Source organism: Salmo salar, chromosome 03 (genome assembly GCF_965601325.2).
Source record: "Salmo salar chromosome 03, fSalSal1, whole genome shotgun sequence".
Classification (NCBI taxonomy): domain Eukaryota; kingdom Metazoa; phylum Chordata; class Actinopteri; order Salmoniformes; family Salmonidae; genus Salmo; species Salmo salar.
In genome coordinates, this window is record NC_138293.1 from 83,865,001 (window position 1) to 83,891,880 (window position 26,880).

General features: G+C 43.3%; 1 protein-coding gene across 7 annotated transcripts in view; it reads left to right on the forward strand.

The window, feature by feature from the left end:
* The window catches only part of LOC106606600 (trinucleotide repeat-containing gene 6C protein), a 99,533-nt gene that overhangs the window by 28,953 nt on the left and 43,700 nt on the right, over window positions 1-26,880 (forward strand). For all 7 annotated transcript variants that reach the window (XM_082972816.1, XM_082972818.1, XM_045715584.2 and 4 more), the window contains exons 3-4: window positions 3,480-3,501; window positions 24,592-24,897. In XM_082972816.1, coding sequence (XP_082828942.1) covers window positions 3,480-3,501; window positions 24,592-24,897 — 328 coding nt within the window. The remainder of the gene's footprint in view (window positions 1-3,479; window positions 3,502-24,591; window positions 24,898-26,880) is intronic.

Sequence of the window (26,880 nt, forward strand, 5' to 3'; positions counted from 1 at the left end):
GGCAGGCTGACTACCTGTTATGCGAGTGCAGCAAAGAGCCACGGTAAGGTGCTTGCTAGCATTAAACGTATCTTATAAAAAACAATCAATCTTAACGTAATCACTAGTTAACCTCTCTAAGGAAGGTGGGACGAAATCGTCCCACCTACGCAACAGCCAGTGTAATTCCGTGGCGCGATATTCAAATACCTTAGAAATGCTATTACTTCAATTTCTGAAACATATGACTATTTTACACCATTTTAAAGACAAGACTCTCGTTAATCTAACCACACTGTCCGATTTCAAAAAGGCTTTACAACGAAAGCAAAACATTAGATTGTCAGCAGAGTACCCAGCCAGAAATAATCAGACACCCATTTTTCAAGCTAGCATATAATGTCACATAAACCCAAACCACAGCTAAATGCATCACTAACCTTTGATCTTCATCAGATGACACACCTAGGACATTATGTTATACAATACATGCATGTTTTGTTCAATCAAGTTCATATTTATATCAAAAACCAGCTTTTTACATTAGCATGTGACGTTCAGAACTAGCATAAACTTCCGGTGAATTTACTAAATTACTCACAATAAACGTTCACAAAAAGCATAACAATTATTTTAAGAATTATAGATACAGAACTCCTCTATGCACTCGATATGTCCGATTTTAAAATAGCTTTTTGGTGAAAGCACATTTTGCAATATTCTGAGTAGATAGCCGGCATCACAGGGCTAGCTATTTAGACACCCACCAAGTTTAGCCCTCACCAAAGTCAGATTTACTATAAGAATAATGTTATTACCTTTGCTGTTCTTTGTCAGAATGCACTCCCAGGACTTCTACTTCAATAACAAATGTTGGTTTGGTTCAAAATAATCCATAGTTATGTTCAAATATCCTCTGTTTTGTTCGTGCGTTCAAGACACTATCCGAAGTGTAAAGAAGGGTGACGCGCCCGACGCGTTTCATGACAAAAAAATTCTAAATATTCCATTACTGTACTTCGAAGCATGTCAACCGCTGTTTAAATCAATTTTTATGCCATTTTTCTCGTAAAAATCAATAATATTCCGCCTGGGAAACCCTGTTTTGGTAGAAAGAGAGAGAAAATAAAAACATGGGGTCGCCTCGTGCACGCGCCTCAGTCTCATTGTCCTCTGATAGACCACTTACCAAAGGCGGTAATGTTTTTCAGCCAGGGGCTGCAAAGACGTCATTCAGCTTTTTCCCGGGTTCTGAGAGCCTATGGGAGCCGTAGGAAGTGTCACATTACAGCAAAGATCCTAAGTTTTCAATAAAAAGAGTCAAGAAGCCCAAGGAATGGTCAGAGAGGGCACTTCCTGAACAGAATCTTCTCAGGTTTTTGCCTGCCATATGAGTTCTGTTATACTCACAGACACCATTCAAACAGTTTTTAGAAACTTTAGGGTGTTTTCTATCCAAAGCCAATAATTATATGCATATTCTAGTTTCTGGGCAGTAGTAAAAACCAGATTAAATCGGCTACGTTTTTTATCCGGCCGTGCTAATACTGCCCCCTACCCTCAACAGGTTAACTACACATGGTTGATATTACTAGTTTATCTAGCTTGTCCTGCGTTGCATATAATCGATGCGGTGCCTGTTAATTTATCATTTATCACCGCCAAACGGGTGATTTAACAAGCGCATTCGCGAAGAAAGCACTGTCGTTGCACCAATGTGTACCTAACCATAAACATCAATGCCTTTCTTAAAGTCAATACAAGTATATATTTTTAAACCTGCATATTTAGTTAATATTGCCTGCTAACATGAATTTCTTTTAACTAGGGAAATTGTGTCACTTCTCTTGCGTTCTGTGCAAGCAGAGTCAGGGTATATGCAGCAGTTTGGGCCGCCTGGCTCGTTGCGAACTGTGTGAAGACCATTTCTTCCTAACAAAGACTGTAATTAATTTTCCAGAATTGTACATAATTATGACATTCCATTGAAGGTTGTGCAATGCAACAGCAATATTTAGACTTAGGGATGCCACCCGTTAGATAAAATACGGAATGGTTCCGTATTTCACTGAAACAATAAATAGTTTCCGGATTTGACCACATTAATGACCCAAGGCTTGTATTTCTGTGTGTTATTATAATTAAGTCTATGATTTGATAGAGCAGTCTGTCTGAGCGGTGGTAGGCAGCAGCAGGCTTGTAAGCATTCATTCAAACAGAACTTTCCTGCATTTGCCAGCAGCTCTTCGCTGTGCTTCAAGCATTGTGCTGTTTAACTTCAAGCCTAACAACTCCCGAGATTAGGCTGGCAATACTAAAGTACCTATTAGAACATCCAATAGTCAAAGGTATATGAAATACAAATGGTATAGAGAGAAATAGTCCTATAATAACTACAACCTAAAACTTCTTACCTGGGAATAATGAAGACTCAGGTTAAAAGGAACCACCAGCTTTCATATGTTCTGAGCAAGGAACTTAAACGTTAGCTTTTTTTACATGGCACATATTGCACTTTTACTTCTCCAACACTTTGTTTTTGCATTATTTAAACCAAATTGAACATGTTTCATTATTTATTTGAGACTACATTTATTTTATTGATCTATTATATTAAGTTAAAATAAGTGTTCATTCAGTATTGTTGTAATTGTCATTATTACAAAATATATATATATATCTCTCGACCTCTAGCACCAACCCCTATTTTTATCTTACTACCTCATACAAGCACCAACCCCTGTTTTTAATGGTGTCGCTTTACACAAAGCAAGATGATGATATCATCCTCTACCCTGTGCCCTGCTCTCTTCCTCTCCTCTTTCACCCTCCCTCGCTCCCTCTCTCCCTCTGCTCTGAACCGTGTCAGTAAGTGATCCCTTTCCACTCCGTTGGCTAAACAGGCTAACGTGTCATGCTGCTTCTCTTTATCACATACAGCCTCCTGTGAGGTTGAGGAAAGCAGAGCTGAAGGGGGGGAGCTGGCCAGCGTGTGTGTGTGTTCCTGCATATGCCACTGTACCTGTGTGTGTTGTCTGCCTCTTATTTCACTTTCTGGCTAACTAAACCACATGACCCACCAGGCAATAGCCCTTAAGCTCAGCCGGTGGAGGGATGAACATAAAACATGTAGCATTATAATAGGCTAATAAGAACATTCCCCTGAACATTCTGTTCCAATGGAATGGGCTGGCTTCAGTCAGAGCAAGGCTGAAGTGCAGGCAGCCAACCCAGTAGCATGCTAACGCTAGCAGGCTAACTCCGAGAGAGACCTATTGATTGTCTGTTGCTTTAAAGATTGACATAAAACACATACTTCAGTTAGGACTCCTTTCTTTATTATGTGTATTTGACAGGGACAATAGGCCTACACATCAACATTCAATAAATGTGGCAGTTTTATCCAGCCAGCTCAATTTCATCTGTAGTCCCTTGTACTTTGCGTGAAATCCCAAAAAATATATATATTTTGCTAATATGTTCTTCCTCTTTCTTTCCAGGTCACTGAACAGAAAACCAAAGGTGCGTTCTCATCTTTTCCAACATTCTGCAACCACTCCTACCTCCTATTACCTTAGACTGACTGACTGATTGATTGAAAAGAGAGGGGGATGGAGGGAGAATGACAGTCGGAGCAACAGAGAAAGTGAGAGTATGCACAGTGTGTGCTTAGCTGGCAGGGTTTTGAAGTGAATTGAACCCAGAGCACTGTAGATAGAACACATCCTCTCACTTCCCTCTGTGCCAAAGCTCTTAATGAGCGAGAGAGGAGGACTGGAGAGAGGGAGAGGACCTGTTATGTGGTGTGACTGGCCAGATGGGGCCGGGAGGGGCTTATGTTTTGAGGGATAGTCGCGAGGAAAGCTCATTAGGGCATCTGTTAATGGTCCTGTAACGGCCATCTAGCACTTAACAGGAGGTTGGGGAAGTGGGGGGTTTAAAGGTCAAGATGAGGAAGGGACATCTTAGTGTAATAACCCTACAGGGTATAGTAGGCTGCAGGACTGTATCTACTGGAGCCTGTCTGTGCTGCTGAGCTGCAATAATGAGCAGTAATCTGGGTTAGTTAGCTTTGTTAGCCTGTTTCCATCCAGTTAGCTTTGTTAGCCTGTTTCCGTCCTGTTAGCCTGTTTCCGTCCTGTTAGCCTGTTTCCGTCCTGTTAGCCGTAATCTGGGTTACGTAGTTTTCTTGGTTTGCATGTTTCCACCAAGCCATTTTGTATGGCTGAAAAGTCCCCTGAAAGCTGGCTGTGACACATTAGAATGTGGTGTTGACTGTTGAGAGCAGGGTTAGTGTGAAGGTGCAGGAATACGGGTAACAACAAGCAGGGAGAGGCCACCAGCGTAATACTGCACGTTTCTACTGTGGTTGGAATGGGGAGGCCCAACCTGGTCTGATGGAGGAGGAGAATATATATACATTTTTACATTTTAGTCATTTAGCAGACGCTCTTATCCAGAGCGACTTACAGTAGTGAATGCATACATTTCATATTTTTTTCTTCCCCATACTGGTCCCCCGTGGGAATCGAACCCACAACCCTGGCGTTGCAAACACCATGCTCTACCAACTGAGCCCCATATGGGGGGTGGATGGAGGAATAGAGAGATTGGGGTGAAAAAGGCAAAGGAAATTCACCTGGCTTGTCACAAACATATATTCCTGAGAAGGAAATGACAGAAGTGAAAGAAAGGGTCTGAAGGAAAGAGACTGCAGGAACAAAGTACATGAAAGAAACAGAGAGAGTAGAGTGAGAAAGTGAGTGAGAACACACTAGTTTCCTGTCTACAGTTTACACATACAATAAGCAGTGCACATCATCTAGATCAACATAAAAGGCACATGTGTACACACACGGCTAAGGCATACAGTACATTCATATAAATAAGTTCCCTCTGCCTCACCGACCTCCACGGGGACTGTGTGTAGTACAGGCACTCATACAAACACAATTATATCAATGCATAGGTCAACAGGCTTTTATGAATACATTAGTACAATCACATGTGCATCTGTATAAACCAGGGATATTCAACAATTACCCTACGAGGTCTGTCGCCTGCTGGTTTTCTGTTCTACCTGATAATTCATTGCACACACCTGGTGTCCCGGGTCTAATTCAGTCCCTGATTAGAGGGAAACAATGAAAAAACGCAGTGGACCTGGCTTTGAAGTCCAGAGGTTAGTTTGAAGGGGTCTAGACTGTCACATAAAAAAGTTGACAAGTACACACACAGACCCACGTGTCCTTATGTATGGTTTCCATCAGCCAGTCCCTAGCGTGAAAGCAGCACGTATTGCCTTTGGTGATCGTCTCCTACCTCTCTACAGTGTCTTCCTGACTGTGGCCTAGTTACAGCTCATCAGCCTCTCTCCATGCAGTTCTGGTTCATAGCCATTTCTCTGTCTCTATAGAGCGAGAGGTATTCTACCACTACCATCTAGTGTTACAACACAGCCGTGCCTTAGTTTCTACCACCACTACCATCTAGTGTTACAACACAGCCGTGCCTTAGTTTCTACCACCACTACCATCTGGTGTTACAACACAGCCGTGCCTTAGTTTCTACCACCACTACCATCTGGTGTTACAACACAGCCGTGCCTTAGTTTCTACCACCACTACCATCTAGTGTTACAACACAGCCGTGCCTTAGTTTCTACCACCACTACCATCTGGTGTTACAACACAGCCGTGCCTTAGTTTCTACCACCACTACCATCTGGTGTTACAACACAGCCGTGCCTTAGTTTCTACCACCACTACCATCTAGTGTTACAACACAGCCGTGCCTTAGTTTCTACCACCACTACCATCTAGTGTTACAACACAGCCGTGCCTTAGTTTCTACCACCACTACCATCTGGTGTTACAACACAGCCGTGCCTTAGTTTCTACCACCACTACCATCTGGTGTTACAACACAGCCGTGCCTTAGTTTCTACCACCACTACCATCTGGTGTTACAACACAGCCGTGCCTTAGTTTCTACCACCACTACCATCTGGTGTTAAAACACAGCCGTGCCTTAGTTTCTACCACCACTACCATCTAGTGTTACAACACAGCCGTGCCTTAGTTTCTACCACCACTACCATCTGGTGTTAAAACACAGCCGTGCCTTAGTTTCTACCACCACTACCATCTGGTGTTACAACACAGCCGTGCCTTAGTTTCTACCACCACTACCATCTGGTGTTAAAACACAGCCGTGCCTTAGTTTCTACCACCACTACCATCTGGTGTTACAACACAGCCGTGCCTTAGTTTCTACCACCACTACCATCTGGTGTTAAAACACAGCCGTGCCTTAGTTTCTACCACCACTACCATCTGGTGTTAAAACACAGCCGTGCCTTAGTTTCTACCACCACTACCATCTGGTGTTAAAACACAGCCGTGCCTTAGTTTCTACCACCACTACCATCTGGTGTTAAAACACAGCCGTGCCTTAGTTTCTACCACCACTACCATCTGGTGTTACAACACAGCCGTGCCTTAGTTTCTACCACCACTACCATCTGGTGTTACAACACAGCCGTGCCTTAGTTTCTACCACCACTACCATCTGGTGTTACAACACAGCCGTGCCTTAGTTTCTACCACCACTACCATCTGGTGTTACAACACAGCCGTGCCTTAGTTTCTACCACCACTACCATCTGGTGTTACAACACAGCCGTGCCTTAGTTTCTACCACCACTACCATCTGGTGTTACAACACAGCCGTGCCTTAGTTTCTACCACCACTACCATCTGGTGTTACAACACAGCCGTGCCTTAGTTTCTACCACCACTACCATCTGGTGTTAAAACACAGCCGTGCCTTAGTTTCTACCACCACTATCATCTGGTGTTACAACACAGCCGTGCCTAAATCTCTCCTGTCTATGGCAGGTAGCATGCCCCACCCCATCAGACACCAGTCCTCCCTGTCTACTGGACCATCACCCATGTGGAGGCATGTTCTCCCTGGCACTGCATGATGAGGGGATATTGTAACATAGGGATACATATCCGGTAACTCTGTTAGCATGAATAGGTCTGCGGTAGGCCTTGAGTAGGAGGGAGCATACACACAGCATCCATTCCAGATGGAGCTGCAGCCACCACATTTACATAGTGCCATAAGATCACATTGTTATTCCAAATCTGCGGCGACACAACGCTGTCATTTCATAAGATTAATTTGCCGTTTCACATTGACTTAATTACACCCAGCGCTTTGTGTCGCAGCAGAGCCATAAATTGCAGTGTATTCTGGAGGGAATTTATTTATTCCACGTGCTGCCATCGCTGTCATGTCTCTTTAGTGGCTAAACGCTATGAGAATGAATACAGTGGAGATGGATATTAGCCAATCACTGAACAGAGGCAAGGGAGGCATTCATTCAGTTGTTTATGCTGTATTGTCTAGGAGTATGTTAAGGTTAGAGCTGATATGTCTTGTTGGGATTGTATATAGCAGAGGAGGCTGGTGGGAGGAGCTGTAGGAGGACGGGCTCATTGTAATGGCTGGAATGGAATAATGGAACGGTATCAAACATGGAAACCACGTGTTTGACTCATTCCATTCCAACCATTACAATAAGCCTGTCCTACAGCTCCTCCCACCAGCCTCCTCTGGTATGTAGCTGTGTCAGATCAAAGTTTATTGGTCGCGTACACAGATTAGCAGGTGCATTTAAATGCTTATGTTACTAGCTCCAACAGTGGAGCAGAATGGCTCGCAAATCACATATGTGATGTGAATTATACAAATGACTGAGATAGGACAGTGGCTGTATATGAGAGCTATCATTAGGCATCACATAGTGATAGATGTCTGTTTATTTTAGTCTCTCTCTCACACACACACACTCGGGGTAGGGATTCCTATTTTCCTGAAAATATGCCAAGTTTCAATACCAGGAATAATTCCAGTGCCCACTTTAAAGCGTTTAAAACCAAGATATGGTCACTATGCCAGGGTTCTCCCCCAAAAAGAGGGGCGCTGTGCCACCTTGTCGGCTTGGCTGCGCCACTATGTAAAGATTTCAGAGCAAATGAAACTGGTATTTATTGATGATAGTTACTCGATCTTTGATCGCCATGACATTGTTGTGAATTGCTGAACAAGTTGTTCATACATTTTGACTGTTATGTTCCTCAATTATTTGAGCGCATTTCAGCACATCTTGACACAAAGCACACCCGGAGAATAGCGTTGTCCAATCATACAGACTTTGTAACGGCAGTCAAACAAGTAAAATTACCAACGTTGCTAAGCTTGCTAGATAACCTCCAACGAATGACCGAATATCTCCTATATTTGGCTAAATGGAGTTGCTGATTTTACAGACAGCAGATCAGCTCATTAGTAACTGGGAGATGAAGAGTGGAAATAGATTAAATATCAAGTTATCTTAACCTCTATGGGCTAGGTGGGACGCTAGCGTGCCACCCGTGGTGCACTCCATCAACAGCAGGTGCATTTCAAGAGCGGCAAATTTGAATCCAAATAAATGTCAAAATTCAAATTTTTCAAACATACAACTATTTTACACCCTTTGAAAGATAAACATCTCCTTAATCTAACCACGTTTTACGATTTCAAAAAGGTTTTACGGCGAAAGCATAAATTTAGAGTATGTTAGGACAGTACATTTACAAGAGTTGTGTGTAATGTTTTGTCAAGTCAAAGACAGGGTCACCAAAACCATAAAACCAGCTAAAATGATGCACTAACCTTTTACAATCTCCATCAGATGACACTCCTAGGACATTATGTTAGACAATGCATGCATTTTTAGTTCTATCAAGTTCATATTTATATCCAAAAACAGCGTTTTACTATGGCATTGATGTTGAGGAAATCGTTTCCCTCCAATAACCGGCAGTCAAGTCAGCGTCACAAATTAAATAATTAAAATTAGAAAACATTGGTAAAATATTATATTGTCATTTAAAGAATTATAGATTTACATCTCTTGAACGCAATCAACTTGCCAGATTTAAAAATAACCTTACTGGGAAATCACACTTTGCAATAATCTGATCACTGCGCCCAGAAAAATACGCGTTGCGATACAGACTAGACGTCATGTTGGGGAGATCTAAAATCGAAAATACTATGTAAATAATCCATTACCTTTGATTCTCTTCATCAGATGTCACTTCCAGGTATCACAGGTCCATAACGAATGTAGTTTTGTTCAAAAAAGCTCATCATTTATGTCCAAAAATCTCCGTCTTGTTAGCACATGATCTAAGCCAGCCGGACTTCTCGTCATGAACGAGGGGAAAAAATATATTTACGTTCGTTCAAACATGTCAAACGTTGTATAGCATAAATCATTAGGGCCTTTTTTAACCAGAACATGAATAATATTCAAGGTGGACGAATGCATACTCTTTTATAACGTATTGGAACGAGGGTACCCAACATGAACTCGCGCGCCAGGTGTCTAATGGGACATCATCGTTCCATGGCTCTTGTTCGGTCAGATCTCCCTCCAGAAGACTCAAAACACTTTGTAAAGGCTGGTGACATCTAGTGGAAGCAATAGGAAGTGCCAAAATATTCCTCAGCCCCTGTGTTTTTCAATGGGATAGGTTTAAAGGCAATACAACACATCAGGTATCCACTTCCTGTCAGAAAATGTCTCAGGGTTTTGCCTGCCAAATGAGTTCTGTTATACTCACAGACACCATTCAAACAGTTTTAGAAAATTTAGGGTGTTTTCTATCCATATATAATAAGTATATGCATATTCTAGTTACTGGGTAGGATTAGTAACCAGATTAAATCGGGTACATTTTTTTTATCCAGACGTGCAAATGCTGCCCCCTAGCCCTAACAGGTTAAAGGGGACCAACTCTGTTTAAAACATATCCGTATCTACGTTTGTTGATTCTCTACAGACGCTCTCATATGGGCAGCAAGTACGAGACAGCGTGGAGGAGATGGGCTAGCAGTATTTTCACATGTATCGGCCAGAGACTTGATTTGATAATGTAACCTATGGATTACAGAATGAAGTTAGGAATGTTCATGCTGGACAAGAGTTAGGATTTTAGGTTTCAGTGGGATTGGGACTGGATAGGAAAATAGGACAGGAGAAGATATCATTTTCTCTCATGCCTCTCTGAATTGGTAAGACTTAATTTCTGTGACAGAGATACCTATTTAGTGAATTGTGCATAGGCCTGTGAAATGTGTGACTGTCGAAATGACAGCGCAAAGAGGCCCGTGTTATTTTGTAGGCCTACTGTAGCCTGCTGTAGAGGTTTCCTGTAGGGTTTATTAACTGTGTGCGGGCAGTGTGTGCAGCCCCCCAGTGTCAATGATGTGTGTGTGAAGTAAATCCACTAGGCTAATGGCTGCCAGGCGACAACCTGTTTGGATAATGTGCTCTTATATGTTGTGCTAACCTGCTGCTGCGCATGTTGTGTATTTTGTGGAATTGCATTAATGCAACGTTGGGGGGGAAATGTTGTAGGCTAATCTCCCGGGTCTTGTCATTTTATTTTTGGTGAAAATGTGACCAGTCTCGGCATCCCAGTTATCCATGTTAATACCTACTCCTGGGGTGTCCAAGCCAAAGCCGACACTTCCAGCGACCACTCCATAACCCACACTACCTTCAGGAAGACATGAATCTATAGCGGTGTACGTTGAGGTGAGCAGGCTGGGTGTAAGGCTTGCGCTGGCTGCTGAGGGAGTTGTGGTAGGATGATGTATGGGGTGGACAGGCAGGGTTGAGTGGGCAGGTAAAGTAGCAGTGGAGTGTAGGAAACTGGGCAGTCAGGTAGAGGAGTTGGACTAAAATGGGTTACTGGAATAGGGGACGCAGTGGGCCAGTTGGATCTCTCTCATTAGGTCAGTTATATAACATTGACACTTTGTCTCACACACTTCTACTTGTGTGTGTGACTGAGAGTTCCACCTCTGAACAGGTCTCTCTCTCTCCCAGCCACCAGCTGCAGTTACTCCCCAGTACATTCCACCAATGTTTTATGATGGGGAAGTGGTGTGTGTGAAAGTCTCCTGTCCTGCTAACCTGAACCAGCTCCAGTCCCTGTGCCCTCATCCTGTCTGTCTGGCCTCCATCTTGGGTGCACACAAACACTCAAAGCCTTAAAGCTGCAATATGTAACGTTTTGGGCGACCTGACCAAATTTACATAGTAATGTGTGTTATAGATCAGTCATTTTCATTTAAATCAAGTCTAAGAAGCGGTGTACTGTATCTGTTCAATGTGTGCTATTTCTATGGTTCCCGTTCTTAAGTTTTGTTTTTGCATATTTTACTTTTGGTTTTGTACACCAGCTGAAAATACAATATTTTGGGTTATGGAAACTATATTTCATAGCGGTTGAATTCTGTACATTATACCTGCTTGTTTTGTCACAAACTGAAATTAGGCAAACTATTAGAATTTTAGCAACCAGGAAATGGTGAGGTGATAGCTGCATAGTGCATCTTTAAAATGTTTTAAGTTGTTGAATAAAAGTATAGTGCCATTTCAATATACAGTAGTCAGACCAAAGTGTTAAACACAGTTAAGTCCTCCTGCCTTTTATACCTCTATGAGTTATCAGGAGCCCTCTGAGAGCGTTTCCTCTAAACTACAGTCCTCCTGCCTCTCAGACCTCTGAGGGATCAGGAGACCTGGGAGAGAGCTGTTCCTCTAAACTACAGTCCTCCTGCCTCTCAGACCTCTGAGGGATCAGGAGACCTGGGAGAGAGCTGTTCCTCTAAACTACAGTCCTCCTGCCTCTCAGACCTCTGAGGGATCAGGAGACCTGGGAGAGAGCTGTTCCTCTAAACTACAGTCCTCCTGCCTCTCAGACCTCTGAGGGATCAGGAGACCTGGGAGAGAGCTGTTCCTCTAAACTACAGTCCTCCTGCCTCTCAGACCTCTGAGGGATCAGGAGACCTGGGAGAGAGCTGTTCCTTGAAATTACAGCCCCATATTTAAACAGGATTAATTAAGCCCTATCATCTCCACCTCCCCTCTGAGACCCTCTGCTCAGTATGGCAGCTCAGCTCAACATGCTGAGGAGGGGGAGACAGACGAGACCCTCTGCTCAGTATGGCAGCTCAGCTCAACACGCTGAGGAGGGGGAGACAGACGAGACCCTCTGCTCAGTATGGCAGCTCAGCTCAACACGCTGAGGAGGGGGAGACAGACGAGACCCTCTGCTCAGTATGGCAACTCAGCTCAACACGCTGAGGGGGAGACAGACGAGCCCCTCTGAGACCCTCTGCTCAGTATGGCAGCTCAGCTCAACACGCTGAGGGGGAGACAGACGAGCCCCTCTGAGACCCTAAGGGAGACACACTCCACACACAAACATGGACGGATACATGCGTGTAAATGCACACACAATCTCGTTCATATATGATTGTTACATTAACCTCTCTCGGGTATGTGGGACGAAATCGTCCCACCTAGTCAACAGCCAGTGGAATCGCGTGGCGCGAAATACAAATACCTCAAAAATGCTATAACTTCAATTTCTCAAACATATGACTATTTTACACCATTTTATAGACAAGGCTCTCGTTAATCTAACCACATTGTCCGATTTCAAAAAGGCTTTACAGCGAAAGCAAAACATTAGATTATGTTAGGAGAGTACCCAGCCAGAAATAATCACACAGCCATTTTTCAAGCTAGCATATATGTCACAAAAACCAAAACCACAGCTAAATGCAGCACTAACCTTTGATGATCTTCATCCAATGACAATCCTAGGACATTATGTTATACAATACATGCATGTTTTGTTCAATCAAGTTCATATTTATATCAAAGACCAGCCAAAAACCAGACGTTCAGAACTAGCATACACACCGAAAACTTCCGGTGAATTTACTAAATTACTGTTGATAAACGTTTACAAAATACATGTCAATTATTTAAAGAATTATAGATACAGAACTCCTTGACGCAATCGCGGTGTCAGATTTTAAAATAGCTTTTCGGCAAAAGCACATTTTGCAATATTCTGAGTAGATAGCTCGGCAATCAAGGCTAGCTAAACAGACACTCGCCAACATCGAGGCTCAGTAAACTCAGAATTACTAGTAGAAAAATTGGATTACCTTTGCTGTTCTTCGTCAGAATGCACTCCCAGGACTTCTACTTCAACCACATGTTGTTTTGGTTCCAAATAATCCATAGTTATGTTCAAATATCCTCAGTTTTGTTCGTGCGTTCAGGTCCCTATCCGAAGGGTGACGCGCGGACGCATGTCGTGAATTTATTTTCAAAATATTCCATTACCGTACTTAGAAGCATGTCAAACACTGTTTAAAATCTATTTTTATGCAATTGTTCTCGTAAAATAGCGATAATATTCCAACCGGGCGATGTTGTTTTCATTCAAAGGCTGAAAGAAAAACATGGCCACTTCTCGGGGCCGCGTATCTCCTGTCTCTGAGCCACCAGCCTGACCACTCACAAACAGCGCTCCTGTACCTAGCCCAGAGACAGCAGAGATCTCATTCCACTTTCTGGCGCCTTCAGAGAGCCTATGGGAGCGTTAGAAATTGTCACGTTACAGCAGAGATGCTGTATTTTCGACAGAGATGCCACAGAAGCACAAGAAATGGTCAGAGAGGGCACTTCCTGTATGGAATCTTCTCAGGTTTTGGCCTGCCATATGAGTTCTGTTATACTCACAGACACCATTCAAACAGTTTTAGAAACTTCAGAGTGTTTTCTATCCAAATCTACCAATTATATTCATATTCTCGTTTCTGGAAAAGAGTAGTAACCAGTTTAAATCGGGTACGTTTTTTTATCCGGCCGTGAAAATACTGCCCCCTAGCCCTAAGAAGTTAACCTCAGTCTCTCATCTGATCTTATTTTCAGATCAGTATCTATATACAGTATTCTTCTGTGATTAATCGACTAGTTGATCTGGTTCTGATTAGGCCTGGTATCTATATGACTGAAGTTGCCTGTAAGCAACAGATGTTTTTTTTGTTGCCGACATTGACTGTCATTCATTGATCTGCATTGTGAAGCTATTCAATGTATTCAGCTCTATTGCACGCTGCCATCTTGGTAAGGCCATGACACATCCCATCCTTTTCTTGGCTGCATTCTATTTTTACATCCATAGCTTCCCTGAACCCAATATACCACAGTATTAAAGTCAACACTTGTAGTGACTTGCTTTCCAAGACCCGCCACTGCTGTGAAATGGAGTTGAACACTTTCCCTCCTGAACGCAGCCCATTATAACAGAGAAGACCTAGTAATTAATCTCTCCGATCTACCCATGTGTTTCCCCCCAAACATTGGGCAATAGTAGCCTGTTTAGAGCAGTGTGAGCTGTTGTCGAGGCCCCGGGTATGAAAGCTCTCCATTAAATTCCTCTCCCTGGCCCGATTTTAAAGACGTAAGCTATGGAAAAGCCTATAATTGTGTGTGTGGCCCGATTTGATGAGTGGAGAGCAGTCTGCATGGTGCGAACACACGCAGACACAGAGACAGACAGATTAAGGGCACCTCAAACTTCAGTCATTTGCCCTCCTTTTTTTACTTGTGTGGCTACGAGCCAAATAGCTTTGCACTTCTGTCATCTGATGAAGGTGAAGCTACTTTCTGCTGAATGTGTTGCACTAATGTCTTTTCTGTGAAGGAAAACTATAGCTGCACCCCCGATCACTATTGAAGCAAAAAACACTGACTTTCAAAATAAAATGCAGGTGAAATGGTTTGAAACACAGAATGTTTCTTTATTTATATTTTTTTGATTGTGTTTTGAAAATGCGCGTGTGTGTGTGTGTGTGTGTGGTGTGAGATCGTCAGAAAATTAAGGGCTCTTTTAAAGTGTAAAATGGGATCCCATTCTCTTCCTTTGCGTGAGGCTGTAGGGTCTCAGGGCCGTAGTTTGATGTGCATCTTTGATGAACTGGGAATCCACACAACGCTCTCCAGCTGAGAATAGTGCTCTAATTGTAAGTGGATTAGAGGGAGGGCTGGATTCAGAGAGAGACACATAGACAGACACGGGGGTGGTGGGACTGTGACGCACACTATTCTCTGCACCATGTTGTGATTGGTGTAGCCAGAGAACAGACCGCTTGCCTCGCCTCTTCGCTCCCTCCATCCGTCCCCAGTACTTCTGGAAGCCTCTACGTCAGAGAGACCACCATCACTCTAATACTGTTCTATTTAAAGGCAGGATGTAGAATACTCCCAGTTTTAACAGGAAAATCCCCTCTGAATCAGGGAGAATTAGCCAGTGTAATTTATATGCCTTCCATCTGCTTGGCCTAATGTAGCCATCTTTGGCAAAAACAATGAGGAGGGAGGGAGTAGAGTAGAGGGCGAGAAGTCTGATGCGAGGCGCGCTCGAGCTTTCCTGCCTGGTTCCTATGCTGCAGGCAGGCTGAGGTAGAGCTGGAGCTGGTCAGGGGGCTGGTGGCAACAGCTGTAGCCCACAATGAGGCTCTGCTGCTGGGGCAGAGGGAGAACCAGGGGGGAAATCAAATAAAAAAATCAAATAAAATATTATTAGTCACATGCGTCAAATACAACAGGTGTAGACCTTACAGTGAAATGCTCTCTTACGAGCCCTGAACCAACAATGCAGTACAAATATGAATAAGAAATAAAAGTAACAGGTAATTAACCTCTATGGGCTAGGTGGGACGCTAGCGTGCCACCCGTGGTGCACTCCATCAACAGCAGGTGCATTTCAAGAGCGGCAAATTTGAATCCAAATAAATGTCAAAATTCAAATTTTTCAAAAATACAACTATTTTACACCATTTGAAAGATAAACATCTCCTTAATCTAACCACGTTTTACGATTTCAAAAAGGTTTTACGGCGAAAGCATAAATTTAGAGTATGTTAGGACAGTACATTTACAAGAGTTGTGTGTAATGTTTTGTCAAGTCAAAGACAGGGTCACCAAAACCATAAAACCAGCTAAAATGATGCACTAACCTTTTACAATCTCCATCAGATGACACTCCTAGGACATTATGTTAGACAATGCATGCATTTTTAGTTCTATCAAGTTCATATTTATATCCAAAAACAGCGTTTTACTATGGCATTGATGTTGAGGAAATCGTTTCCCTCCAATAACCGGCAGTCAAGTCAGCGTCACAAATTAAATAATTAAAATTAGAAAACATTGGTAAAATATTATATTGTCATTTAAAGAATTATAGATTTACATCTCTTGAACGCAATCAACTTGCCAGATTTAAAAATAACCTTACTGGGAAATCACACTTTGCAATAATCTGAGCACTGCGCCCAGAAAAATACGCGTTGCGATACAGACTAGACGTCATGTTGGGGAGATCTAAAATCGAAAATACTATGTAAATAATCCATTACCTTTGATTCTCTTCATCAGATGTCACTTCCAGGTATCACAGGTCCATAACGAATGTAGTTTTGTTCAAAAAAGCTCATCATTTATGTCCAAAAATCTCCATCTTGTTAGCACATGATCTAAGCCAGCCGGACTTCTCGTCATGAACGAGGGGAAAAAATATATTTACGTTCGTTCAAACATGTCAAACGTTGTATAGCATAAATCATTAGGGCCTTTTTTAACCAGAACATGAATAATATTCAAGGTGGACGAATGCATACTCTTTTATAACGTATTGGAACGAGGGTACCCAACATGAACTCGCACGCCAGGTGTCTAATGGGACATCATTGTTCCATGGCTCTTGTTCGGTCAGATCTCCCTCCAGAAGACTCAAAACACTTTGTAAAGGCTGGTGACATCTAGTGGAAGCAATAGGAAGTGCCAAAATATTCCTCAGCCCCTGTGTTTTTCAATGGGATAGGTTTAAAGTCAATACAACACATCAGGTATCCACTTCCTGTCAGAAAATGTCTCAGGGTTTTGCCTGCCAAATGAGTTCTGTTATACTCACAGACACCATTCAAACAGTTTTAGAAACTATAGAGTGTTTTCTATCCATATATAATAAGTATATGCATATTCTAGTTACTGGGTAGGATTAGTAACCAGATTAAATCGGGTAAAAAAAAATTATCCAGACGTGCAAATGCTGCCCCCTAGCCCTAACAGGTTAAAGAGCAGCAGTAAAATAATAGCACGACTATATACAGGGGGTACCGGTAGAGAGTCAATGTGCGGGTGCACCGGTTAGTTGAGGTAATATGTACATGTATGTAGAGTTATTAAAGTGACTATGAATACATAACTACAGAGAGTAGCAACGGTGTAAAGAGGGGAGGGGCAATGCAAATAGTCTGTGAAGCCATTTGATTAGATGTTCAGGAGTCTTATGACTTGGTGGTAGAAGCTGTTTAGAAGCCTCTTGGACCTAGATTTGGGGCTCCGGTACCGATAGCAGTGCGGTAGCAGAGAGAACAGTCTATGACTAGGGTGGCTGGAGTCTTTGACAATTTTTAGGGCCTTCCTCTGACACAGCCTGGATGGCAGGAAGCTTTGCCCCAGTGATGTACTGGGCCGTATGCACTACCCTCTGCAGTGTCTTGCTGTAGGAGGCCGAGCTGTTGCCGTACCAGGCAGTGATGCAACCAGTCAGGATACTCTCGATGGTGCAGCTGTAGAACCTTTTGAGGACCCATGCTAAATCTTGTCTCCTGAGGGGGAATAGGTTTTGTCACGACTGTCTTGGTGTGCTTGGACCATGTTAGTTTGTTGGTGACGTGGACACCAAAGAACTTGAAGATCTCAACCTGCCCCACTACAGCCCTGTCGATGAGAATGGAGGGCGTGCTCGGTCCTCTTTTTCCTTTAGTCCACAATCATCTCCTTTTGTCTTGATCATGTTGAGGGAGAGGATGTTTTCCTGGCCACACATGGCCAGGTCTCTGACCTCCTTCCTATAGGCTGTCTCATCGTTGTTGGTGATCAGTCCTACCACTGTTGTCATCGGAAAACTTAATGATGGTGTTGGAGTCGTGCCTGGCCATGCAGTCATGAATGAACAGGGAGTATAGGAGTGGACTGAGCACGCACCCCTGAGGGGCCCCTGTGTTGAGGATCAGCGTGGCGGATGTGCTGCTACCTGCCCTTACCACCTGGGGTTGGCCCGTCAGGAAGTCCAGGATCCAGTTGCAGAAGGATATGTTTAGTCCCAGGGTCCTTAGCTTATTGATGAGCTTTGAGGGCACTATGGTGTTGAACGCCGAGCTGAAGTCAATGAACAGCATTCTCACATAGGTGTTCCTTTTGTCCAGGTGGGAAAGGGCAGTGTGGAGTGCAATAGAGATTGCATCTTCTGTGGATCTGTTAGGGCGGTATGCAAATTGGAGTGGGTCTAGGGTTTCTGGGATACTGGTGTTGATGTGAGCAGCCTTTCGAAGCACTTCATGGCTACAGACATGAGTGCTACGGGTTGGTAGTCCTTTAGGCAGGTTACCTTAGTCCCTGTGCCCAAGAACACTATGGTGGTCTGTTTGAAACATGTTGGTATTGGACTCGGACAGGGAGACATTGAAAATGTCATTGAAGACTCTTGCCAGTTGGTCAGTGCATGCTCGCAGTAAACATCCTGGTAATCCGTTTGGCTAAGTGGCCTTGTGAATGTTGACCTATTTAAAGGTCTTACTCACATCAACTGCGGAGAGCGTGATCACACAGTTGTCCGGAACAGCTGGTGCTCTCATCCATGTTTCAGTGTTATTTGCCTCGAAGCAAGCATAGAAATAATTTGGCTCAACTGGTAGGCTTGTGTAACTGGGCAGCTCTCGGCTGTGCTTCGTTTTGTGGTCTGTAATGGTTTGCATGCCCTGCCACAGCCGTCGATGTTCGGAGCCTGTGTAGTACGATTCGATCTTAGTCCTGTATTTACCCTTTGCCTGTTTGATGGTTCATCAGAGGGTATAGCGGGATTTCTTCTAAGCTTCCTGGTTAGAGTCCCGCTCCTTGAAAATGGCAGCTCTAGCCTTTAGCTCAGGGAGGATGTTGCCTGTAATCCATGGCTTCTGGTTGGGGTATGTACGTACGGTCACTGTGGGGATGACGTCATCGATGCACTTATTGCTGAAGTCAATGACTGTGGTGTACTCCTCAATGAAATCGGAGGAATCCAGGAACATATTCCAGTCTGCTAGAAAAACAGTCCTGTAGCTTAGGATCTGCTTTGTCTGACCACTTTTATTTTTACATTTTTTTTAAAATTGATCGAGTCACTGGTGCTCCCTGCTTTAATTTTTGCTTGTATGCAGGAATCGGGAGGATAGAATTATGGTCAGATTTTCCAAATGGAGGGCGAGGGAGAGCTTTTTATGCGTCTCTGTGTGTGGAGTAAAGGTGGTCCAGAGTGTATGTATTTTATTGAATTTTTTTATTTTTATTTTTTCCTCTGGTTGCACATTTAACATGCCGATAAAAATGAGGTAAAACTGATTTAAGTTTCCTTGCATTAAAGTCCCCGGCCACTAGGAGCGCCTTCTCTGGGTAAGCGTTTTCCTGTTTGCTTATGGCGGAATACACCTCATTGAGTGTGGTCTTAGTGCCAGCGTCAGTCTGGGGTGGTGTGTGTAGACAGCTATGAAAAATACAGATGAAAACTCTCTAGGTAGATGGTGTGGTCTACAGCTTATCATGAGATACTCTACCTCAGGCGAGGAAAAACCTCAAGACTTCCTTAGATATCGTGCACCAGCTGTTATTTAGAGAAATAAACTCAGCAAAAAAAATCCAAATATTCCATTACCGTACTTAGAAGCATGTCAAACGCTGTTTAAAATACATTTTTATGCTATTTTTCTCGTAAAGTAGCGATAATATTCCAACCGGGCGACGTTGTATTCATTCAAAGGCTGAAAGAAAAAAAATGGAGTAGTCTCGTGGACGCGCATCTCCAGTGTCACTGTTCTCAACCTGACCACTCAAACAGAGCTGCTGTACTTAGCCCAGAGACTGCAGACACCCCTTTACACTTTCTGGCGCCTTCTGAGATCCAATGGAAACCTTAGAAAATGTCACGTTACAGCACAGATGCTCTATTTTTGATAGAGATGCTTCCTGTATGGAATCTTCTCAGGGTTTGGCCTGCCATATGAGTTATTTTATACTCAGACACCATTCAAACAGTTTTAGAAACTTTAGAGTGTTTTCCAAATCTACTAATTATATGCATATTCTAGTTTCTGGGCAGGAGTAGTAACCAGATTAAATCGGGTACGTTTTTTATCCGGCCGTGAAAATACTGCCTCCTATCCCAAAGAAGTTAAACACTTTACAATGAAGATCTGTGAAGTTATTTGGATTTGAATTAATTATCTTTGAAAGACAGTGTCCTGATAAAGGGACGTTTCTTTTTTTGCTGAGTTTACATAGTCCGCCACCCCTTGTCTTACCAGACGCCGCTGTTCTATCCTGCCATTACAGCATATAACCAGCCAGCTGTATGTTGATACATTTAAGCATCTGTACCTTGGATGGTGCCCACATTGATCGTGTCCATGTTTATAAGTATCTGGGCATCTTGATAGCTCTCTTTAATAAACACACAGAAGGCCTCCTGAGTGGCGCAGTGGTCTAAGGCACTGCATCGCAGTGCTTGTGGCGTCACTACAGACCCGGATTCGATCCTAGGATGTCACAACACAATTGGCCCAGTGTTGTCCGGGTTAGGGGAGGGTTTGGGCTGGGGGGGGGGGGGGGGGGGCTTTACTTGGCTCATTGCGCTCTAGCGACTCCTTGTGGCAGGCTGGGTGCCTGCAGGCTGACTGCGGTTGTCAGTTGAACAGTGTTTCCTCCGACACTGGTGAAGCTGGCTTCCAGGTTAAGCAGGCGGATATCAATAAAGTGTGGTTTGGCGGGTCATGTTTCGGAGGATGCATGACTCGACCTTCGCCTTTCCCGAGCGATGAGACAAGATCATAATAGGATCGCAATTGGGGGTAAAATATTAAGAAGTTGAGAATAAAAATGGGCTTCTACTGAAATTAGGTCATGCCTAATAGTATCACCGTGCACTACACTTTATTACACGGCGACAGGTTCAGTACACATCACTGCATTCTTAATCAGAAATTAGGCCTAGTTTGGCCCTCTGAAGTCTCCTAGATCAGTGGTATTCGGAGTCGCTAGTGCTGTCACGTGGGAGTTTCAGTGGGGTCACCCCAAAAAAACTGTTTGGGGGTGGGGGTGATAACTAATTAAGAGTGGAGATTATTGTATGGGACAAATATAAAAAGGTTGCAAATTTCGGTTAATTTTGCAGCCGCCTAACTGACCCTCCATTAACCGGTCAACAAATGGTTAAATTTTTTCCAAACCATAAAATTGACGTGACCAACAGAAAATACTATCAGAGATCTGTATATAATGATGAAATGCTTATGTTTCCACCCTAACAATGGGAGTCGTCCCAAGGCAGAAAGGCAGGCGACAAGTTTAGGCCCAAAACAAGCCCATAAAAACGCAGTGGACTTATTTTGGACAGATTTTGGCGAGAGTGAAACGTCTCGCTTTGCCTCTTCCTCTCTGATACAATGCATGCATACAAGGACCGGACATTTTTCATTAAGAGCTTAATGGAAACATGCAACAATAGCAAGCCTATCGTCTTACAGTCAAAAGGCTGTTATTAAACATGCAACTCGTATAATGAAGCAGCTAATAAAACGTCATTTTCAAACATTTACCCAAATGCAATTAGCGGGAACACCGTTCTCAACAGAGCACCTAATGTGAGCAGTTCCATATGTGACAGAGATGAACATCTCTTTTAGAAACGTAGAAAGAGGGGGAATCTAATAGCAGCTACTATGATGGGTTGCTAATATGACTAGGAAAATGCATTTGGCTTCTGCACAACAAAAGAAAGTTGATATGAAAACCAATAAAATAATTGCCTCCACGTTTCTATGGATGGATTTTCGCAAGGCTACTTTGACGCAAGGTTAAACATGCCTGATTTATTTGACGTAAAGTGAAAATGTTCAGGTTTCAAGCTCACATTGCAAAGTGGTGGGAGATGTGCTGATAGTCAACGATAGCCTATAGCCTATGCAGCTGAATTCACTCCAGTAGCCTACACAGGCTTTTTGAGGAGCTACTCTTGTGCTGTCTGACAGATGGTAGGCTATTCCGCTCTTCAAACTAGGCTGTGTATGCTGTGCGCATGTGATAAATTAAAATGCATGAAGACTAACAAATACACACGAGCCAATTTTTAATTCCACAAAGTTATGCAAATTTACTCTATAGACCGATAAGCAAGACCGGTGAAATGTGTTTTTGGGGGCTAACTGATTAACCGGTAACATCCCTAATGCAAACCTATTTGAGAAAGATAATTAGAAAAATACAATATCATTGAGTAAATGTATTTATTGGTGCTTTGATAAGATATTTCAATTGAAGGTTATTTGTGGATGTGAATCTAAATGTACTTACTTTTTTTATTTTAAGGTTGTTTTGATTTGGGGTGGGGTGGGGTCACCAGAAATTCTGGCCCAAAAAATGGGGTTACCCCGGTCTCAGTGATGGCTAACTCTGGAACTTCCTTTGTCTCTACAGAGTTAGGTAAATCTGCTTTTAGTTTTTTTGCACCTTACTTGTGGAAAAAATGTCTGTTTGTTTTCTATGATTGTTTTGTATCTCTGCTTTTCATGTTGTATTAATGTGTATATTTTTGTAATTACAGGCCTCTTCTTTATAAGAGATCTTGGTCTCAGTATGACTCCCTGCTAAAATAAAGGTTAAATAAATGTTTTTGTATGACACCATTCTGTCCTCTTCCCCCTTACTGTGGGCCTCCCGGTTACATAACATTGTGTGTGTAAGCTGTTCACCGTTCACTGCACAAACATTGGGCTGCGGTCAATGGAGCAGCACCGTTCCCATACAGCGTCGTACCCAGAACCCACACATGATTTTCTGTGGGTTACTTAATCAGTAAGGCCTGAGGGGGTGTGTGGTATATGGGCAATATACCACGGCTAAGGGCTGTTCTTGGGCACGACACAATACCACAACCCCCCGAGGTGCCTTATTGCTATTATAAACTGGTTACCAATGTAATTACAGCAGTAAAAAAAAAGTGTCATACCGTGGTACTGTATACGTTCTGATATACCACAGCTGTCAGCCAATCAGCATTCAGGGCTCAAACCACCCAGTTTATAATGAGCTTTTTACTATGTGAGAATATTTAGCCACAGGATTGTTGCCTGTCTCGCACATTGATTCTCTCATACTGTAAAACAGATCACAATCTCACGCTGGTTTGTTTGGCTTCTGGTCTGTGTTGCTGGATCCTGCTGATGTTTTTACTAGTGTTGCCATGCCAGATCTTTCTCTCTTGCTCCCTCTGGCTGTGTGATTTAGCAGGCATGTCTTTGTTTAGACTGCATCCCACTACTGTCTGTGTCTGAGCATTCCTCTATTCCCAAGTTATTTAAATCACAATTTTGTTGAATTCTTTTTGGGGGAAGCGTAACAATAAAACAGTGGAACAAAAAACAATGAATCAATAAGCTGTTTCTAAGGAATTTGTCAGAGCAGTATAGTCAGCTTCTTTTGCTGTGTTTTTAACCCTTTGTCTTTTACCCTCACCATGTTTTCTACTCAATACACTTACACATACATTAACATATTGGTAATTGAGCAGATGCTCTTATCCAGAGCGACTTACAAGCCTCTCTTTTACTTGGTATAATAGGTTAGCTTGTGTCCATTTCCGGTGGATCTTTGTAGTGCCCGAAAATAAAATTATGATAATTTACTAGCATGGTAAAAATGATCATGCATTTATTTGAATGATCATGCATTTAATGTATTAAATTGCAGAGCGGCAGTAGGCTCTTTGCTGACTATCACATTTATTATGTAAGCACCAGTACAGAGATTATGACCAGAATACATCTCTTTTCCATAATGCACCTGTCGTTCCAAATCTGATCCTCTTGCTACTTGGCCTCTCATACGGATTGAGCCCTGACCTTTTTGAGCACTTCCCCTCTGTTGCTAATACTTATGGTGCTAGCCTACAAAACTGCTAATATAGAGCCCGGAAATTAATGAGTACAGTACTTAGCATGCTAGGCTGCTAAGAAGCTAAAACAGTTGCGGCAATACATGAATATAGTACTTAGCTAGCATGCTTAATGGTGCTTGCTAGCTATTACTGAGCTGAGGAAATGTAATGAGTTGAGTAATTAGCTAGCATACCATGCTAAACAGCGTTAGCTGGCTTATGCTAGACTGAGGAAGTGGGTGAGTGGAGCTTGTCATAGGGGCTGGAAGCGTAGACATAATAGACGGTCAGGGTGGAATGTGAGAAGAAGTCACGGCTAGGTCAGTAGGATGGGTGGGGGGGGAAGAGGGAAGAGTAGCTCTAAAACTGGCCTCTTTTTCCAGGGTTAGGATGTGATTGTCCTTATAAACACTGATCTAAGATCAGATAGTTGGCTTTGCCTTAAGCCTACTAATGCTTAAGATTGAGGGATGGTGAACTGATGATGCCTCGGTATCATCAATAGACTGCTAAGTGTGTGTGTGTGTGGTGTGTGTGTGTGTGTGTGTGTGTGTGTGTGTGTGTGTGTGTGTGTGTTGAACAAATCAAAATCAGCTTCTGCCTGGTGCCCTAACCTCCTGCCTCCTCTCTCTTCCCTCCACAGTGCCAGACTCAGCCAAGCCCGGCCCCACCCCTCCTCCTCCCCCCGCCAACCCCAGTGCCACCCCGTCTGTGCCCCCCACCAGTGGAAGTAATGGCAAGCGCGCCTCCTCCAGTGCCCAGCAGCAGTCCCAGCCCTCGCCCGCCCAACAGCGTTACCCGCCAAGAGAGATCCCTCCGCGCTTCCGCCAGCAGGAGCACAAGCAGCTGCTGAAGAGGGGTCAGCCGCTGCCCCCTGGGACCCTTCCAACTGTACCAGGACGCCCCGAACCTGACTCGAGTCAGAAATCCTCTGGTGCATCGCACACAGGTTAGCACTTTACTTTGAGCTTTTTCCTTTGTGACCTTTTTGACCTCTGGGAATGTTCCACAACCCTGAACTTGACCACAGTCGACAGTCCAACTTGTTTTCTCTGTGATTATGTGTTGTACATTTTTTTAGTGGAGCTTTTCCGGGATTCATGTCTTATATTGATGATAGTTCAAGTGTTTTCCTTGTATTTTGTTTAGTTTGCCACTTTAAAAGGAGAATGCAGATATGTATAGTGTATGCCGTTGTTGTTTCCTTGCCTGTTTCCTTGGGTCTGCTGTGTACCACACTGTGCTTCAGACTGCAGTCTAGTTTACCTGCAGGGCTGTGTGCACCGCTGTGTGGGAGGATCTGTTGTTGTGTTCCTTGTTTGTTTTGAATGTGCTCGACCTGGCCTGGGATTCTAAATAGAGAGAGTAAATTACAGCAGGCAGCCACTGTGGAGGGGCGGAGAGTAAACACATCTGGCATGTGTGTGAGAGAGAGATTTGATCTGATTTAAACAACCTGAAGACCAGTCTAAAGATTTCAACTCAGTCATTATTAGTTTCTATAAGTTAAATTTGTGTCTGCAGGTTTTTTTTCTGCATAGAAAAGTATTGGGCGGGCCGCCTAATAGTGTTGCATGGTATACCGACCCTTCTGTACTTTTTCAATACTAGAACATGAAAAATGGTTCCGTACTAGCATTTATTTGACTTCCGGTACTTCTGTCAAATGTGTCTCATTGATCAAGTCTCTCTACCAGCGCAGCCAATGTCCACCTTATAGTGCGAGTGCACCGTGCCTGCTCCACTTAGCCTGTACTGGGCGTCTGGGCCGCATTCATGTTAGCTCCCCACTCATGCTGTAGTGGGAGTCTGGGCTGCATCATGTTAGCTCCCCACTCATGTTGTACAGGGAGTCTGGGCTGCATCATGTTAGCTCCCCACTCATGTTGTACAGGGAGTCTGGGCTGCATCATGTTAGCTCCCCACTCATGCTGTACAGGGAGTCTGGGCTGCATCATGTTAGCTCCCCACTCATGCTGTACAGGGAGTCTGGGCCGCATTCATGTTAGCTCCCCACTCATGCTGTACAGGGAGTCTGGGCTGCATCATGTTAGCTCCCCACTCATGCTGTAGTGGGAGTCTGGGCTGCATCATGTTAGCTCCCCACTCATGTTGTACAGGGAGTCTGGGCTGCATCATGTTAGCTCCCCACTCATGCTGTACAGGGAGTCTGGGCTGCATCATGTTAGCTCCCCACTCATGCTGCACAGAAGTTAACACACTTGAATGATGCAGCACTTTACAATGAAAGTAGATACCAGTCGCTTCCAGCTTTGTAGGCTAACGTTTCTTGCTAGCTTACACCTGAAGCTACAGTGGTTCCTGCTTTAAAGTTGCGTCATACTGCAGCATATCTTGCAGGCTGATGCAGAATTCTATGCCAAGTTATTTAATTGTCAGCCAGTTTTACCATTAATGCAAGTTAGTTTGACCACCAGATGGCATCTTTGAGAAGCATTTGATAGTCTTCAATATTTGCATTACTAGAGAATTTAAAACCTTTTCCGTAAGAGCATAGTATATGGGATTGATTTTAAGAAATTTAGCATAATTCATTTGATTAATATTATGGTGTTTCTATTCCAAGAAAAATGGAACCCTCAGGGTTTCCGTGAGGATGGAAAGGAAAATATGGCGCTGTACAACGTGACAGTCAGGAGAAGGCTACAGTAATAAAAGGATTTTAGGGTTCTAAATTAACTTTTTGAGGCTAGTGGGACGCAGCGTCCCACCCACCATGCACACTATTCAACAGCCAGTGAAAAATCAGAGCGCCAAATTCAAAAACAACAAAATGTCATAATTACAATTTCTCAAACATACAACTATTTTACACCATTTTATAGATAAACATCTCCTTAATCCAACCACGTTGTCCTTAATCCAACCACGTTGTCCTATTTCAAAAAGGCTTTACGGCGAAAGCATAACG